This window comes from Aedes albopictus, unplaced genomic scaffold, assembly GCF_035046485.1.
Source record: "Aedes albopictus strain Foshan unplaced genomic scaffold, AalbF5 HiC_scaffold_5, whole genome shotgun sequence".
Classification (NCBI taxonomy): domain Eukaryota; kingdom Metazoa; phylum Arthropoda; class Insecta; order Diptera; family Culicidae; genus Aedes; species Aedes albopictus.
In genome coordinates this window covers 127591-144652 of record NW_026917309.1, presented here as the reverse complement: position 1 = coordinate 144652, position 17062 = coordinate 127591, and the positions used below count along the sequence as shown (strand labels likewise).

The 17062-nt window shown below is 38.1% G+C and overlaps 1 protein-coding gene across 19 annotated transcripts in view; it reads left to right on the top strand.

Annotated features, from left to right (window-relative positions):
• Positions 1 to 17062, top strand: part of LOC109415434 (protein lap4) — a gene marked incomplete at its 3' end in the record, with an annotated part of 212425 nt that overhangs the window by 69027 nt on the left and 126336 nt on the right. For all 19 annotated transcript variants that reach the window (XM_062843738.1, XM_062843748.1, XM_062843753.1 and 16 more), the window contains 1 exon segment: positions 4316 to 4433. In XM_062843738.1, coding sequence (XP_062699722.1) covers positions 4316 to 4433 — 118 coding nt within the window.

The following is a 17062-nucleotide window of genomic DNA, read 5'->3' as shown; positions in this document are numbered from 1 at the left end:
GCATTCCTCTGGATATTATTCTGGAAATTTCTCAGTAAACTTTTCTGGAAATTCCTCTGGGAAATCTCTCAGAAATCCTCTTGGACTTCATTGGGCATTCCTGTGGAAATTCCTTAGGATTTTTTTCTGGAAATTTCTCTGTAAATTCGTCTGAAATTCTTCTGGAAAATCCTCTGGGAATTCCTGTGGGATTTTCAATGGTAATTTATCTGGTAATTCCTCAAGAAATGTCGAAAAAAATCTTTGAAAATCCCTTAGTTTTTTTTTAAGAAAGTTCATCTGGCATTTTTCTGGAGATTGCTCTAGGAAATCCTTAACAAACACCGTTGCAACAACTCTGAAAATTCCGCCGGAAATCCCTCTAGATTTTTTCTGGAAATTCATCGAAGAATTCCTAAGGAAACTCCTTTGAAACTGTTGCTCAAAATTTATCCGGAAATCAATCAGAAAATTTCTCTGGAAATTCTTTCGGATGTCCTCTTGAAAATGTTTTTGTAAATTTCTCAGGAAATTTCGCTAGAAATTGTCGGAGAATATTTCAGAAAATGTAACTGTGAATTCATCAGATAATTCCTCTGTAAATTGACCATCATATGCGAATTTATTCAAAACATTCCCTAATGAATTCCGCTGGACATTTCTCGGGTAATTCCTCTGGCAGTTCCTGTGATAATTTCTCTGGCAAGTGTTTTGGAAATACCTCTGGGAAATTCTATGAAAACCTTCTCTGAAGTTCTCTGGAAAATTTGTCTGAAATTTCATTTGTGAAATCCATTGGAAATTCCTCAGGAATGTACCCTGAATGTTTTTTTTTCTGGAAATTTCTCAGTTTTTTTATGGAGATTTGTTTGGATATTATTCTGGAAATTCCTCAGTAAACTTTTTCGGAAATTTCTTTGGGAAATCTCTCGGAAATCCTCTTGGACCTTCTGAATTCTGATGAAAATTCCTCTTGGATTTCCACTCGAGGTTTCTCTGGAAATTTCTGAAAAATTTTCTGTAAATTCGTCTGGAAATTCTTCTGGAAAATCGTCTGGGAATTCCTTTTAAATTTTCAATGGAAATTCCTCAAGAAATGTCTGGAAAATTATGTGGAAATCCCTTTGATTTTTTAAGGAAGTTCATCTGGGAATTTCCGTGGGTATTCTTCTGGGAATTTTTCTCTAGGAAATCCTTAACAGAGACCGTTGCAACTTCTCTGATTTTTTTCTGGAAATTCATCAAACAAATTCTATGGGCATTCATCTGAAATTGTTGCTCAAAATTTATCCAGAAATCCATCAGGAAATTCCTCTGGAAATTCAACCGGATATCCTCTTGAAACTTTTTTGCAATATCCTCTGGAAATTTTGCTGGAAATTGCTGGAGAATATCTTAGGAAATGTATCTGTGAATTTACTAGGGAATTTCTCTGGAAATTTCTTAGAAAGTTGACCATTCTATGTGAATTTTTTTAGAAAATTCCGTAAGGATTTCCGCTTGACATTTCTGGGATAATTTCTCTGGGAATTTCTCTGGATATTATTGTGGAAATACCTCTGGGAAATTTTAAGAAAACTTTCTCGGAAGTTCACTTCTCTGGAAATTAATCAAAGTATGCCTTTAGGAATTTCTCTGGAAATTCATTTTTGTAATCCGTTGGAAATTCCTCAGGAAAGTATTCTGGATATTTCTCTGGAAAATCCTGTGGAAACTTTTCTGGGAATTCCTCTAAGAAATAATTTGGAAATCCTTCAAAAACTCTCTTGGAATATGTCTGAGAATCGTATGGAAAACTTCTCTGAAGATCTCTGGCAATTCAGCAAAGTACGCCTCCAGGAATTTCGGTTTTGATCTAGATCTGCTGAAACTCATCTAGATAAGTTTTATATGTCATTATGACGTTCTAGTGTTCTCGATATGCATGCTAGAGGATTGGAGTCTTCAACAAAGTGCTTTGAATTGGTTGGTACTGCACTCTTATGTCATCAGTTTTGATCTAAATCTGGTGAAACTGATCTAGACAAATTTTATCTTTCAATACGATGCCTAAATATGCATCCAAAGGGGTTGGGGTCTTCGGCAAAGTGCTTTGGATTGGTTGGTACTGCATTCTTACGTCTTCGGTTCTGATCTAGATCTGCTGAAACTGATCTAGATAAGTTTTATCTGTCACTTCGACGTCCTAGTGTTCTCAATATGCATCCAAGAGGGTTGGAGTCTTCGGCAAAGTGTTTCGAATTGGTTGGTGCTGCACTCTTACGTCTTCAGTTTTGATCTAAATCTGCTGAAAGTGATCTAGATATGTTTTATTTTTCAATACGACGCCCTAGTGTTCTCAATGTTTATCTTGGAAACATGTTCAACTTGAAGAAAAAATTCTCAGCGTTTTTTAAGATATTTGTGGAAAAGTTCATACACCAAGAGAGAATTTCTATAATATCCCTGAATAAATTGTCAAAGAAGACTTCTGAAAAACTCCTAATTTCCAAACAAATTCTTAGATTAAATTCAGAAAAAAAATCTTCATATCCAGCAAAACTCTGTTATAATGAGTGCAGCATTTGCCAGTGTATTCTATGGCTCCATCAAACAAGCCGCCAATTATAAATACTTCGCACACGTTCCTGCTAACTCGGAACCGAGTTCCAAGTACGTAGCTATGTTACATAATTGCGTGTGAATTTCGATGTCCGAAGCGCAGTGAACGGGTGCCTTAACCCAATATGGAAGGGTCAATAACATTTGCTCGTCCCTTGGACTTTTAATCCTTTCGAACAACCGCCGGATCACGCGACCAGTGATGCGGTGGTGGACACGGGGCAGTCTCTGTCTATCGGAGGTGCAGAGCTGTAAAATATGGGTTAAACTGTGAGAAACTGGCTCTGGCTCTGGCTGCTAGCTGCTGCTATGGCTAATTATGGTCATTAGCAGCGAAGTGTACAATGTAAACACGGGGGAGATCTTCATTCGAGGCGGAATCCGACGGACGGTGCCGTTCAGATTGAAGGAAGGTATAAAACCGCAAACGAAGTGTGAATTTGTTTTATTTTTTCTAGCTGAGATAGCAGGTGGTGTCTTATGGTTCTGGTATCTGGAGGTTTTATGTCTGTTTGGAAAGCTACGATCAACTGTTGCAGATGTTTTGCAAAACGCAGGCGATTCCGTTTCTTGAGCCAGTAATAGATGGTGTAATTTAAAGTTCTGATTATTATACGTCTGAAACAACCATTACCATTAAAATACTTTTGGTGATGTAGTATAAACGATAAGATTATTATAACACAAACGATGGCAGTAAACGTTATTGTTAAAATGTAACAAAACGGTTTGTAAGCAGTAAAAGTAGTCTATTTGAGTGATCGTAAGTACCGTTTCTTGGCCTATCCAAAGTTATCTACGTTAAGCAATGTTGTAATACTATTGAAAAACGATAACGTGAACCATCCACGTATAGTTCGGACAGTTTTTGACGTTCCATTCTAATGGCTAAGGTAGAACTGGGTCTATATGGATCGCATTCCATTGCTATAGTTCGCTTTCGATGAATACACTCAGCAAAGTGGAAAATTCAAGTCGCCAAAAGTTCTGAACGTCTGCTTGAAACTTTTCGATTTCCCTCGTGCGTAACTCTACTCGATGGTCAAAGACCTCATATACGTATCATCCCAATCAGCAAAAAACAGTCAAATTGTCAGACCTTCACCGGGTTTGCAATGTCATTCTGCTTGAAACTGCCACCACCGTACAACTGCAAACAATAACAATAGACTTCACCGTCGTACGAGAACGACTACGACAACTTTGGTAGCGCAAAAACCGGGTGGTAGAAGGGCGTCTGATTCAGCGTCAGCAGCTAATGCTTTGTCATCACCAACACCTTTGAGCGTATCGGTGCTAGCTAGGGGTTCCGAAGTGGGTGTGTAGAGCCAACAAAACCATGAATTTTCAATGTCGTGTCCCAAATTTCCCCGTATGCATAAAGCTGAGTCTATCAGCGTGCTCGCATCCACCACACCACACCGCAACCACAACGCCACAAAGTTGTGCTTCGCTTGACAAAAAACCCCAGCCCGGTGTGCGGTGGTGATCGGTCAGGTTTGGTGGACTGGGACGGGACGAGACGGGAAAAACCACATCGCATATTTACTTTCCATAACGAACCACTCATCGTCACTACTGAGCTAACTCATGGTAGTCATCCTCCTCTCCGACGACAAGGGGGGTCGAATGAAGTGGCATAAATTTGTTTACAATTTTTTGACATTAACCTTGTTTCGTTCGTGGTGGTGTCTTATTCTGATCTCTCTCGCTCTTCTCTAACTTTTTTCCACAGAACTTCTTTCGTCTGCATCGGTTGCGGAAACTCGGTCTCAGCGACAATGAGATTATCAAACTACCTTCGGACATTCAGAACTTTGAGAACCTGGTAGAGCTGGACGTGTCACGGAATGGTAAGTGAAACGGAGGGGCACGGTGCTCCCCAGACCGTTATTATAAAATAAAAATCTCCATCCAATCGGTGCCCACCATTCGTTTTCTATGACTATCCTGCATGTCTGGGCAAAATTTGAAAAAAATCGTAGGGCCCATTTTTGAGTTAGACCCTTTTAAAGGGCGTAAAGCCATATATTCAAAGAAAAAATCAAAATATTTATGTATTCAACCATTTTCAAACGATTTTGATGAAATATTTTCAAGAAGAATCGTTTTGTATTGAGTACGAGTAGTGTCAAACATAGTTTTGACTGATTTCTACCAACATGTGAAAAGGGCGGAACAACCATTGCACGTCATAGCTTCTTCCGTCCCTGCTAGGCGTATTTCAATTTATTTATGACAACATATACCGCTATCAGATACAGAGGAGTCTGCTCTACCTGTTACTGGTTGAAGATTGCAGAAATTTGCAATGGTTGTTACGCCATTTTTAAATACTAATCAAGATATTTAGATGAAATTGTGAACATTTGAGTGTTGGAATATGAATAAGTGAGTACTATTACGTGAATATTACAATAAATTCTGAATCTATGTTTGTTTCAACTAAGAATAAAACGCGAATAACTAGAAAAGGAATGTATAAATATATCTATGTACTCAATAATAAAAGTGATGAGGGAATTTAAATAGAATTTCAGAGGTTATAATTGAAATTGTAGAAAAAAGTTAGAGCCTTGAAATTTTATCGTTCGTATTCACACATGAATGAAACACAAAATAAATATCCAAGTATGAGGCAGAGCAGAGCTCAACAAAATATCTTATTCAAAGGAATAGGTTTAAAAATATTTACTACAAGATATCAATCGTTTTCCAGTGTTTTATGTCTTTCGAGTCTAATAACAATTCATCCTTCTCAGGAGTTGATAAAGTGATATCCATCCCAATGTTTGGGCATTCTAGTGTGAAGTACATGACTTTCAAGACGAGATCTGGGGCCTGAATCCCACTTTTAATGTAAAGGACAGGAAAGCAAGCCATTTCGACTAGAAATCTTATTGGACTAAAAGCTAGTTAAAACAGATAAAAAGTTATTTTCAGAATATCATGTCAATACATCTGATACATTTATACAAAAAGTTTTTACATTTGTAAAAAATAGGATTTGAAGTAATTAATAAATCAATTATCTGAAGGAAAGAAGGTCAATATATCGATCCCTTAAATTTTGAAAATATTGTGTGGTTAAGAGGGGAGGGGGGAGGGGGTTGGGATGGCCACCGATTGATTCCTTTCTTGTTGTTATCATTTATTCTCACTTCTTACAAAAAAAAACAAAAGACAAAAAACAAAAACAATACACAAAATAAACCAGAACAGATACCTTACGAAGATTATGGACAGCGCCAGTTGAAATGAGCTGCGAAAATTATTGATGAAATTACTCACATAAAATATGCAGATTTTTTTGTAAAAAAAAATAGATTATATACAGACTTGCTTCGAAATTCGAGTCTTTTTATTTGAACACATGTCCACATAGTGTCAGCAATTCTGCATTCATCATATTCATACGCTAAAAACCGCTTACTATTCTGCGTAATTGAACCTAATACTCAACGCCATTGAATTTGAGGAGACTGCGTTTCGTTTCACTTCATCGGTTTAATGCTCTCAATTTTACCATGGCATGGCATCTTTTCACAATTAAAACAAAGATTCTGCGGCCAATCAGTTTCCTACAAAGCACCTTTTGATTATCGAATTAGTTGATAAAAGAGAAGACCAATCGCTGTCAGGAGGCACTTGTGGTGTGATGATAATGTTTCCTGTGGTCTTCACTGCAACGCGGCTTCCAGTGTAAATATTAATATTTATAATACACTACATTCATATTTAAGATATTACTTTTTTAAATACAATACATACTTGATTAAATGTAATTACCATTCGAAATTTATAAATCATCACATATTGGTGTTCCTGATTTTATACAGAATTTATTCGATTTTTAATTCTTCGGCAAATGAAACTAGTATATTAAGGGCATAAAACATTTTAAACTCTTCTTCTACGCTAGCAAGATGCGATTCACCCCGGATGAGCTGCAGTGAAACCTTTGGTGCAATCCTTACCCTGTCCATCCCTCAAAATATGACCTTCTACCCTCGAGCTGCCACGAGTACCGTGGCTTCCTCCCATTACTAACAGATATGATTAAAAAGTTATTATCGTGTGTATATTGTATATATTAAGTTCAGGAAAGATCTTCGGCTCCGTAAAGCGTTATACGCGATTGAGCCCAAAATAAATTAACTAGTTAAAAAAAACTCTTCTTCCTTTCATTCTTACGCACATAATGTGCTTTCTCTTCATTTACTTTTTTTGTTTATTTACATCCACGATTTTATTATCGTATTTGAACTTGAGAAGTTACAAACATTAATGAAATATTTTCGTATAAATTCACATTTATTTATGTCAACTAACAAAAATGTTCATATTTGCTTCATAAAGTTCAACAAAAAATATGCTAAACATATCTAATACTCAATGCAATACAATTCTTTTTGAAAATATTTCATCAAAATCGTTTGAAAATGGTTGAATACATAAACATTTTGATTTTTTCTTTGAATATATGGCTTTACGCCCTTTAAAAGGGTCTAACTCAAAAATGGGCCCTACGATTTTTTTCAAATTTTGCCCAGACATGCAGGATAGTCATAGAAAACGAATGGTGGGCACCGATTGGATGGAGATTTTTATTTTATAATAACGGTCTGGGGAGCACCGTGAGGGGTTGACAAAGGGAGGGAACGCTGGGAAAACTGGAAAAGAAAAGCAAACAACCATGCGGTTAATTTAATTTTCTCCATCTGCGACGCGCTTTGTCGCTTTGTCTTGAAAAACGTCTACCGGTACTTAGTGGTCGGACACAAGACTTCTTCGTTTAATAGAATTAGGGTAGATGTACCAGTGGCAGTATCATGCAGGGCTTTCAGGGGGTCGCAGGAGCGTTGCAGGGATTTTCCGGGACGTTATATGGGGCTTCAAGAAGTTTCAAGGGTTCCAGGGGCGTTCCAGGGGTGTACCAGGGTATCTCAGGTTGTTTCAGGAACGTTTCACGGAGTCCCAGAAGCTTCAGGGGGTTTCAGGTGGTCCCAGGGGCGTTCCAGGGAATCTCAGTAGGTTCCATGGGCGTTCTACCTGACGCTTCAAGGTTTCTCAGGCGTTCCAGGGTATTCTATGAGCCTTTTAGAGGTGTTCCAAAGAATTTAGGGTGTTTCAGGAACATTACAGGGTTTTCAAGGGGTTTTAGAGGCTGTCAATGGGGTTTCAGAGGGTTCCAGAGGCGTTCCAGGGGATAATAAAAGCATTCCAGTTGTGTTCCAGGGAGTCTTAGAGGGTCGCATGGGCAGTTCATGGTGTTTCAGGGGTTTCAGAGGCATTCCAGAGGTCTTACAAGGGGTTTAAGGGATTTCAGAAACGTTCAACGGGGTTTCAAGTGGTTTTAGGGGCGTTCCTGGGCTGTTCTAGGGTCCTCAATAGATTTCAGGGTCGTTCCACGGAGTTTCGAGTGGTTTCTGAGGCGTTCCAAGTGGATCCCGAGGAGTTTTATGGGCGTTCCAGCGGTGTTCCCGGAGGTTTGAGGTGGTTTCGGGGGCATTCCAGGGGATGTATCCCTGATATCATCTAGAACCCTGATACAGCTTGAAACCCTTCTGAAAATCCCTTGAAACTTCCTAGAAATCCTTGGAACCGTGTCGGAAAAAAATCTTTTTTTTTCATGTAAACAGTTACCAACATACCTTTTCAGTTATTTTTGCTTCTAGTCATATTTGAAACGATTGCTCTCACCCATGGCTCTCTTCAAATGAGAAGGGACTCCTTGTCATTTGAATGAATTGTCACTAAAATGACTAGCTGAGCACAAAACATAAAAATGCCGGAAAATTCCACCAGACTGAAAAAATATCGGATGTTGGGTCAAAGTCGGGTCAAATTTTATTGAATGTTGGACCACTGTTGGACCACATCCGATAACTGTTGGATTTGGAGGCCACAATAAAAACAGGTCAGTGATACGTTCATAGTATTCATAAAAGATGTGTTTTAAAAGCATGCTGAAATGATTTGATTGAGAGGAACGTCTGCCGTCTGAAACAATATACAGTAGAGTTTCTATTGGAATCTGATACACTTTGTAATAGAATTTCTGAAGGAATCCGAAGATAAATTTGGAAATGGGGAAAAAATCGGTATAAAATCATGGAAGAGTCTTTGAATGAATAATGCAATTTCGGAAGGAATTTCTAAAGGAATTCCTGGTGAAATCTCCGGAGAGGTTCTTGGATGGGGGCATTCCTCAAGCAATTGTTTTGAGTATCCAAAAGAATTTCTTAAGGAAACGCTGAAGCAATTATTTTAGACGTTCCTGAAGAATACCTTGCAGAAGTAATTTGATGCAGTTCCCAAAGCGATTTCTAGGAATCTTAGGAAGAAAATAATAACTTGGATAACTGCCCAAATACGCATAGTCGATGTAAGCGATACTGTAGTTTTCAACACACATTTGCAAAATCAAAATTTTTTCCTCGTTGACATCTAAGTGACCGTCGAATCTTGCACTCTACTTAATAAAACTGGTCAGAAATATGCACATGCGTTATGTATTAGCTTTTGTATGCTGACACTGGCAATGATGGTTACGTCGACTATGCGAACATGGGCCGATAAGTCAGAATGAGTTCTTGGGGAAGCCCTGAATTAATTTTCAAGAGAATCTGATGAAATTCTTATAGGGATGCTTGAAGCAGCCCTCAAGAAATTCCTGGAGAAATGCCAGGAAGAATTTGTTTGTGGGCGTGAATTAGTTTGGCTTTCTATTCCGCTGAATCGTTAATTGTTCTGTGGCTTAGTTGGTTAAAGCGGTGGTCTGGCGAATACGGAGCCGTGGGTTCAAATCCCACCAGAAACGTTTTTTTCCACCAAATTTCATTTCTCAATTTGTCAATTAGTAACATTCTATGGCTTCATTCTAAGCCTGATTCTGTACCGAGATGTTCCTGAAGAGATTCTTAGAAGAATCCCTAAAAAAAGTTGTGGAAGTCCAATTAGTTTGAGGGAGGTTTAGAGAACCATCATAAAACCTAGACATTTTTATTTTTATTGGTGGTTCCAAGCACCTCTTCGAATCCATCTATCTATCTAATTATATATTGGCTAACTATTGGCTAAATATAAGGACCGCACATATTTTGCAAAAAGAACGTCCGATGTAAAGCTTCTTTGTTCTGTTCTGAGAGTTTGCAGCCAAGGAAGATTTATTAGGCAAAAAATATGGAAAATTGAATGTTTCTAAAACATATTTTTCATACATTTTAATCTTTCAACGTCACAAAACTCGGCAGACTATACAACATTTGTCGGCGACAGCTAGTATGTTTTAAAAATACTTCTTAGCATCTCTCTTCGTGGAGGAATTGTCAAAGGAATTTCTTCAACAGTCCCTAGAGATTATTTGGAGAAAAACCCAGAGATTTTTTTATATAAAATCCATTGAGTAATTTCTGAAGATATCCATTAAAAACTTCTAGGAAAATTTCTGAAGTCATTCCTGAAGGGATCCTTGAAAGTACTCCTATAGGAATCTCTCCATAATTTTCTAGTTGAAATCCCTTATGTATTTCTTCAAGTAGTTCCTTACAGAGGCAAGGAGGAATCTACTTGACAATCACTGAAACATTGCTTGGTGGTTTCATTTTCATGATCTGGAAAATGAGGAAAATGAGGGAAATCCATGAAACAATTTCTGAGAGAATCCCTGGTCTGTCAATTTTGAGTTCAATTAATCGATTTAAGAACATATCCTATAACAACGAGTTGTTCTGACAAAATTAGTATAAGTTCCCCTATGCACATCGAACTCATCCCGGGGTTTTAGCGAATTCAGAGCACGTTTTACTCAGCAAATACTAATGCGCACCTACAAGATTTCGTGATCTCCAAAAACACAACTGGAATCGACAGGTCCTGCAGGAATTCCACAGGGAAATTTCTTTTAAAGTTCCTCTAGGAATTCTTAAAAGTAGAAGTAAGTGCTATCAATAATTCCTGCAAGAGTTCCATCTAGAATTTCTTAAGGGTCTCCGGGAATTTCTGTAGAAGTTCCGCCGCGAATTTTTGTAGGAGTTTCACTGATAATTTTTCCAGAACTTCCTCCGGGAAGTCCTCTACGAGTTCCATCGCGATCTCCCGCAGAAGTTCCACCGAGAATTTCTTTAGGAATTATAGAGAGACGGTAGTTCCTCCGGAAATCTTTCTATGAGTTCGATCAGGAATTCCTCTGGAAGATTCTTCGATATTTATTTTTGTAGTATCCCAACTAGAAAATTATATCAAGTTTGAATCATATTTTGTTACAATGTTATAATACTTTTCTATAACTAGATGCAGGATGATGTTAAAATAACTAAAACCGTAACAAAAAATACACTAGCGTAATCAAGAAAATAACTTACTGTGTTATAATTAGATCATAATTATAACAAAACAAGATATGAATCTTAGCTTTGATATACCTAGTTTCTATCATTCGCGGGTTGCATGCTTCTTTCAAATAGCGAATAGGCCTTTTTATTTGACGTCTTAAAATAGCTGATTTTTGACAGTTTTTCTATGGAGATGACAAGTCCGTGTTAGCAGCTGTTGTCCAACCTTTGTAAACAAATGCATGCACGGACGTGTCATATGAAAAGGCCTATAGCTCACTGGAAGCATTAAACGTATCCCTATTGAAAAAAAAACTATCTGAATACCAAGAAACTAAAACTAAAGTATAATACAATGAGTTATCAAACAACATTTATATCATAATGTGTTATATTGTTGATACGACTTTTTATAAAAATCTATGATATCAAACAGAATTATAACAGAATGAGTTATAAATATAATGGTTTTTTATAATTATGTTACATTTTTGTTAGAATCTTCTAGTCGACATCACCGGAAATCCCTTTAGAAGGTCCTCCGGAAATTCCTTCGGTAATTTCTCCGGAAAATTATTAGACGAATTTATTGTGGAATTCCTATTGAAATCCACGGTTTAACTCCAGTGGGAATTGGCACTGGGTCACCTAGAATCAGTCCTGCGAGTAATCGCGACCATCACGAGACAATCACTAGACCCGCTTTCAGGAATCACCCTTCCCAAGGTGATACGAATCAGCAAGCATGTCACGCCTGGAATGACAGCTTTGCAGCGATAGCAGTTGCTGAGTATGCTTCAGGTTGCGAGAGAATCAATCTCTCTGAGCAACGGTGCATTACGGGCGAAATGCACTTGAGAGCGTTTGCCGTAGACAGGGCGAACTGCGTGGTGCGCTCAATATGTGCGTTTAAACTAAGCTATGCAAAACGGATAGGATTTGTGACGTAGTACCGTGCTTGTGCTAATCCACATGCATAGTTTTACATGCTGTTGCGCGTGCCTCTGCTTGAGGTGACGGAGAGAGTCATGACACTCACATGAGCCATATCCAAGTCAGGATGATTGTAGCAAAACGAGAGTGACCGGGTGACGTCGATGGGATTCTGTCTTTTCTGGTGTTAGCGACTGTCGAGAGAGCGAATCAGAAACCGCAGAGACAGGTTGATACAAGTTTGGTGTTTATCAGCTTTTTTGTGACTTGTACACTGATGCTCCGCGGCACTGCCTAGAATTCCCGGCCTAGAATTTTCCTGTGGAATTCCTAAAGGATTTTCGGTAGATCTCCTACATGAATTACTGGTGGAGCTCCTGCGGAAATTATCAGTAGGACTTCTGGATGAATTTTCGCGAAACTCCTGGAATTTTCTGTGAACTCCTAGAGGTGTTCCCGGTGGATCTCCTGGAAAAAAAAATCCCGGTAGATGTTCAGGAGGAATTGCTGGTAGAACTCCTAGAGGAATCCCGTTAAGAACTACTGGAAAAATATAATCTGTTCAGACCATTTTTCACAGATTTATTCTCTGAATTATCAGCTTTCGCCCATCCTTAAAAAAGTAGGCGTAACAAGCATCACATGCTTGAAAAACCACAAGAAATAACAGTTTTTTTTTAAAAGATAAATGCTGATTGCATGCTCCTAAATGCAATATCTAATTATTTAGTTACACCAAACTATGTACGGGTAAAAAACAGGAACCAGAAACTGGCAAAATGAGTCATGATTTAGCGATAAATGTCATGAAAATACACGATAACCATGACTCGTTTTGCTGCGATGTTACGTTTTCCATATTTAGAGCTAAAAAGGATGAACTTGTAGCATGAAATCATGTCGCATGCACTCTGAATCAAGTCGAATCATCAGCCTTAGTCATGAAACTAGTATTTGTCATTTATGATAGGTGGAAAAATAAAAAAAAAGAGTAATGATATCACGCCGAATGAACTCTAAAATCATCACGAAAATTTATGGAATCATAAGGCTTTTTATGAATTTTGCGCTTATCATTTATGTTTTTTTAGATTTATGATCGTAATCACACAAAGCTTGTATCTCAGCTTAGTGCTCAACAGTGTTGCGAAACTCATGCTCACGAGTAAAAAATACTCACTCACCTTACTCATTTGCGAGTAATGCTCACGCTGTGAGTTACTCGCGTATGAGTATACTCACGCGTGAGTAATGACGTCATACTCTCGCGTGAGTATTACTCACTTGTGAGTAATACTCACGCGAAAGTATGACGTCATTACTCACGCGTGAGATACTCATTTTACTCACGGTGAGTTTAGTGAGTAAGTTATTTTTGTTGGTTTGAAATGATGTTTTCGTTTGTTCTGTACTGCAATGGTGATTATTTATATACAAGGCACAGTTTTCGAGGAAAGGTGGATCTGCTCGAGAGCTTTGGCACCATAGGTTAAAAACTCTTATTGTTTACCTACGCATGCAAAGTAATATCATCAATTAGGAAATCTCTATATTTCACCACACTTTGTCAATGGTATAACTTTTATCGCATACGTCGGGTCACTTTACGGTATTCAATTAAGATGTTTGGCATATATTTACCTACCTTCAAATTAAAAATGGTAGGGTCAATTACAGCATCTCCTAGGTCCAAACATTTAAAACTTTTCTTTTCTGCATACATTTGACCGTTTTTTCCCATGTGGCTAGTTTCTATTACTGTGCAAAAATATAGGGAATATAATGGACAAATAGTGGTTTCGCTTCAAAATTACTTGAGTAGGCAAGTAAGGAAAAAAAGTTTTACACTGGTAACGCCTCCCTTGTAAATCTAAAAGAGCTGTAGTTTTTTCTGCGCGGAAAAATAGTCCGTTCTATTATTCCGTAAGGAAAAGTAACGTTTTTCCTCATACTAAACACTTGATCAGTTTGTTAGTTAAAATTTACAAAAAATAGTAAATTTACTTGAGTACTCAACTTTCGAACATGAAACTTACACACTAAACGCATCCAGCAAAGCAAAAACCAGCAAAACGAATAGTTGATTTTCAAGCAATTTTTTGCTAGAATCCGGTACAACTTTGTCTCCAACAGCACAAATTGCTGGATGTTTCATAAAAAAGTGCGTAGACTTGATAGAATTGAAACAAAACTTTATTGGAACTTATGGGTGACAAAAGGAACAAATTGCCAGGGCCCGTAGCGTAGTGGCTACACGTTCACTTCATAAGTGGATGGTCATGGGTTCGATCCCAGCCCGGCATATTGCAAGTATTTCGTCAGTCGCTCTTCCCCCCGAGAGCAGCTGGCACCTGACCTTCTTCAGAGCATATGCTCCAACGGACCCGGACACCTGGATATCGGCTAACGGCAACTCATAATGGACCCCCAATCGGTCTGGAAAAGGAACAAGAGCCACACATCAACATCCTCGTGCTCATCATTCTACCATGATAGTGTAGAAAGTGAAAGCAGCGCAACGGAATCCAGTTCGATCTAGTAGAATTATAATAGAATACATTTAGGAGCTGTACAAAGTGTAAGTACAGCTTCCAATAAGGCAATCCATGAGACAGATACGATCAGCTGATTTTTTTGTTTACCATGTATTTTTGACAATCGATGATCGGGGTGACAGTTGAGCACAAAGGAATTTGTTAAGCACCGACGACACTTGACGAAACTTTGTTAAGTTGTACTCACACTGTGTTTACAGTTTTGGCTGTCACCCCCATCGCGAAAAGTCTTCATGGATTGCCTTATTGGAATCGCTCACGCAGTGCCCTGGTGGACAAAAGAGCTGTAAATTAGGTAAAGTGATTGAAGAATAAAAAAAGGAACAAATTCTGAAGGAATCCCATGAGCTTTTTCAAGTCTTAGTTTTTTTTTCATATAAAGTTGGACCACCCTAGTTATATGAGCCTCGGACCTAAAAAGAAAAAAAAACTGCCGAGCAAATTACTACCAGTAACATGGCCAGTAATCACACCCAGGCAACCAATAAGCAGCTAAAATGGCATTAATTCAGCACTATATGCGCCTTTGCAGCAGGTCTGCTGCTATCGAACTGTCAAATCCAAGGTCAAATCGGCTACCAATCGAGCACACCACACGATTCCGTAAAATTACTTTTCTTAATTGCTATCTCTGCCAACCCCCTGAAGAAAGCGTTAGTTCTTGAAGCCGGCTCGAACGGGCTCGTTTACGAAATTTCAGCCTGCCTTTCAATCTGCTACGTGCGGAACCGAACTTTGTCGTACGAATTGTCGTGCATTTGAGAAACGATCGTTTACACATTTGTTCAATGCGTTTAGTGTTCTTTATTAAATTTACAAGACGCACAAGCATGCAAATACATTTCGTCCATTTAAAACAACGCTGAACTTAATTATAGTGAATGTCATGCTTGCACTAACAGAAAAAAATCACTGTTTTCAGCTTAATGCAACCGCCCATTCAAATCAGCACCACGTCCTGCAACAAATTTTTGGCTTCACGTCAGTTATATGTGGATGACAGCCATTTCAGGGGATTGATCTTTGTCTACAAGAGGTTTGCGTTCAAACAAAAGCCCTCACGTTGAGCTGTTGGGCTCAAAGGGGACCTCATCAGGACCGCCCTTAACGGAGCGCTTAGAACTACCAGTAAGATACAATTCACTAGAAAAAAAAAAACCATATTAATCCACCTAGTGGTGATAGTGCCTTTCTCGTCGAATATGTACTCATCATTTTTTTCCGGCCATAAGCTGAAGTGTTCCTGAATCCTGATAATTCTCTAGAACGGAATAAATCTCATTTTCTTCTTTTGTCACAGTGCTCGTTAACTCGTCAATGCGGGGTGGAGTTGATAAATAATAAATGAATTTGATGAAAACATTCTTAAAACATTAAGCAAAACCGCTTAACTCATCGGTTTTGATAAAAAAAGCTTCTGGAAGACTCTAATTTCACTTTAAAATTGAAAAAATTATTGGTTTATTTATTTGTGCACTTCTTCAAAATGTTGAATTCCGACCAAAATTTCCAAGGGGGGACCTCTCTGGACTTAAGAAAAAAATCAAAATTTGTGTCAGCCTTATTCAGAAAAGCAAGAATTTTATCAAAGCCATAATTGAACTTGGAAATTTATTGATGGCCCATATTCCAACGCTATGTTAAACGTTTAGACCGAGCTGAAAAATATCAAATCTCTCAGTTGACTGCTTGACCACCTTCACTAGCACTGGATGCCGATCATTCTCAAGACATTTCGACAAATTTTATTTTATTATCATTAGTTATAAGATTTATGTCAAATTTGACAAAAAAAAAGTGCAAGCAAGCGAAATTTCCCCTATTAAAGCCCATTAAAATTTCAACCGTGTTACAGAGCGCGAGGGCTCAACCAGTTGCATCAAAATTGTTCGCAGTAATTTTAGACGCAAAAGGGGATTGGTGCTATAAAATATAAATTTTTCCATACAACGTTGATTCATCCTACTGTATAATGACGCCTCAGGAATCTTAAATGATGTAATTTGACAAGATCGCTAAAATTTTTATCAAGATTTTGTTCTTTTACACATATTAATCGCTTGCATCAATTTTGTTCACCTGCGTAATTTCATCAATGGATCCAATCCTGATTCTGCAACACTGCTGGTAATCTTAAGTATGGTCAGAGACTATTTTCTTGCTACCCGTTTATCCGGTTAACGAACATTTTTGATGATTTGATGTTGTGCATGCATGGGTTTGGTTTACTTTTTTAATTGGTCACTTCCGAAGGGACATCTGGAACCGGTTCCGGAACACAACCGGTTTAGATACGGTATGAAACTATTTTCCTGCTTACCGTTCATCTGGTTATCGAAAAAGAATCTATGACATTTGGTCGAAAGACATTTAGTCGAATGACGTTTGGTCGAATGACATTTAGTCGAAAGTACATTTGGTCGAACGGACATTTGGTCGAATGGACATTTGGTCGAAAGCCATTTTTTGGAAAAAGAAGCATATGACATTTAGTCGAATGGACGATTCGTCGAATGGATATTTGGTCGAAAGGCACTAACTGATGAAAAGAGATGTGGATTTCGGTATCATAATTTTTTATATGTTATTGAACAAGCAAGCCTCGTTGAATAAATGTACGACTCGTGCTGAAAAAAAAATCATCATTTTGCAACTTGT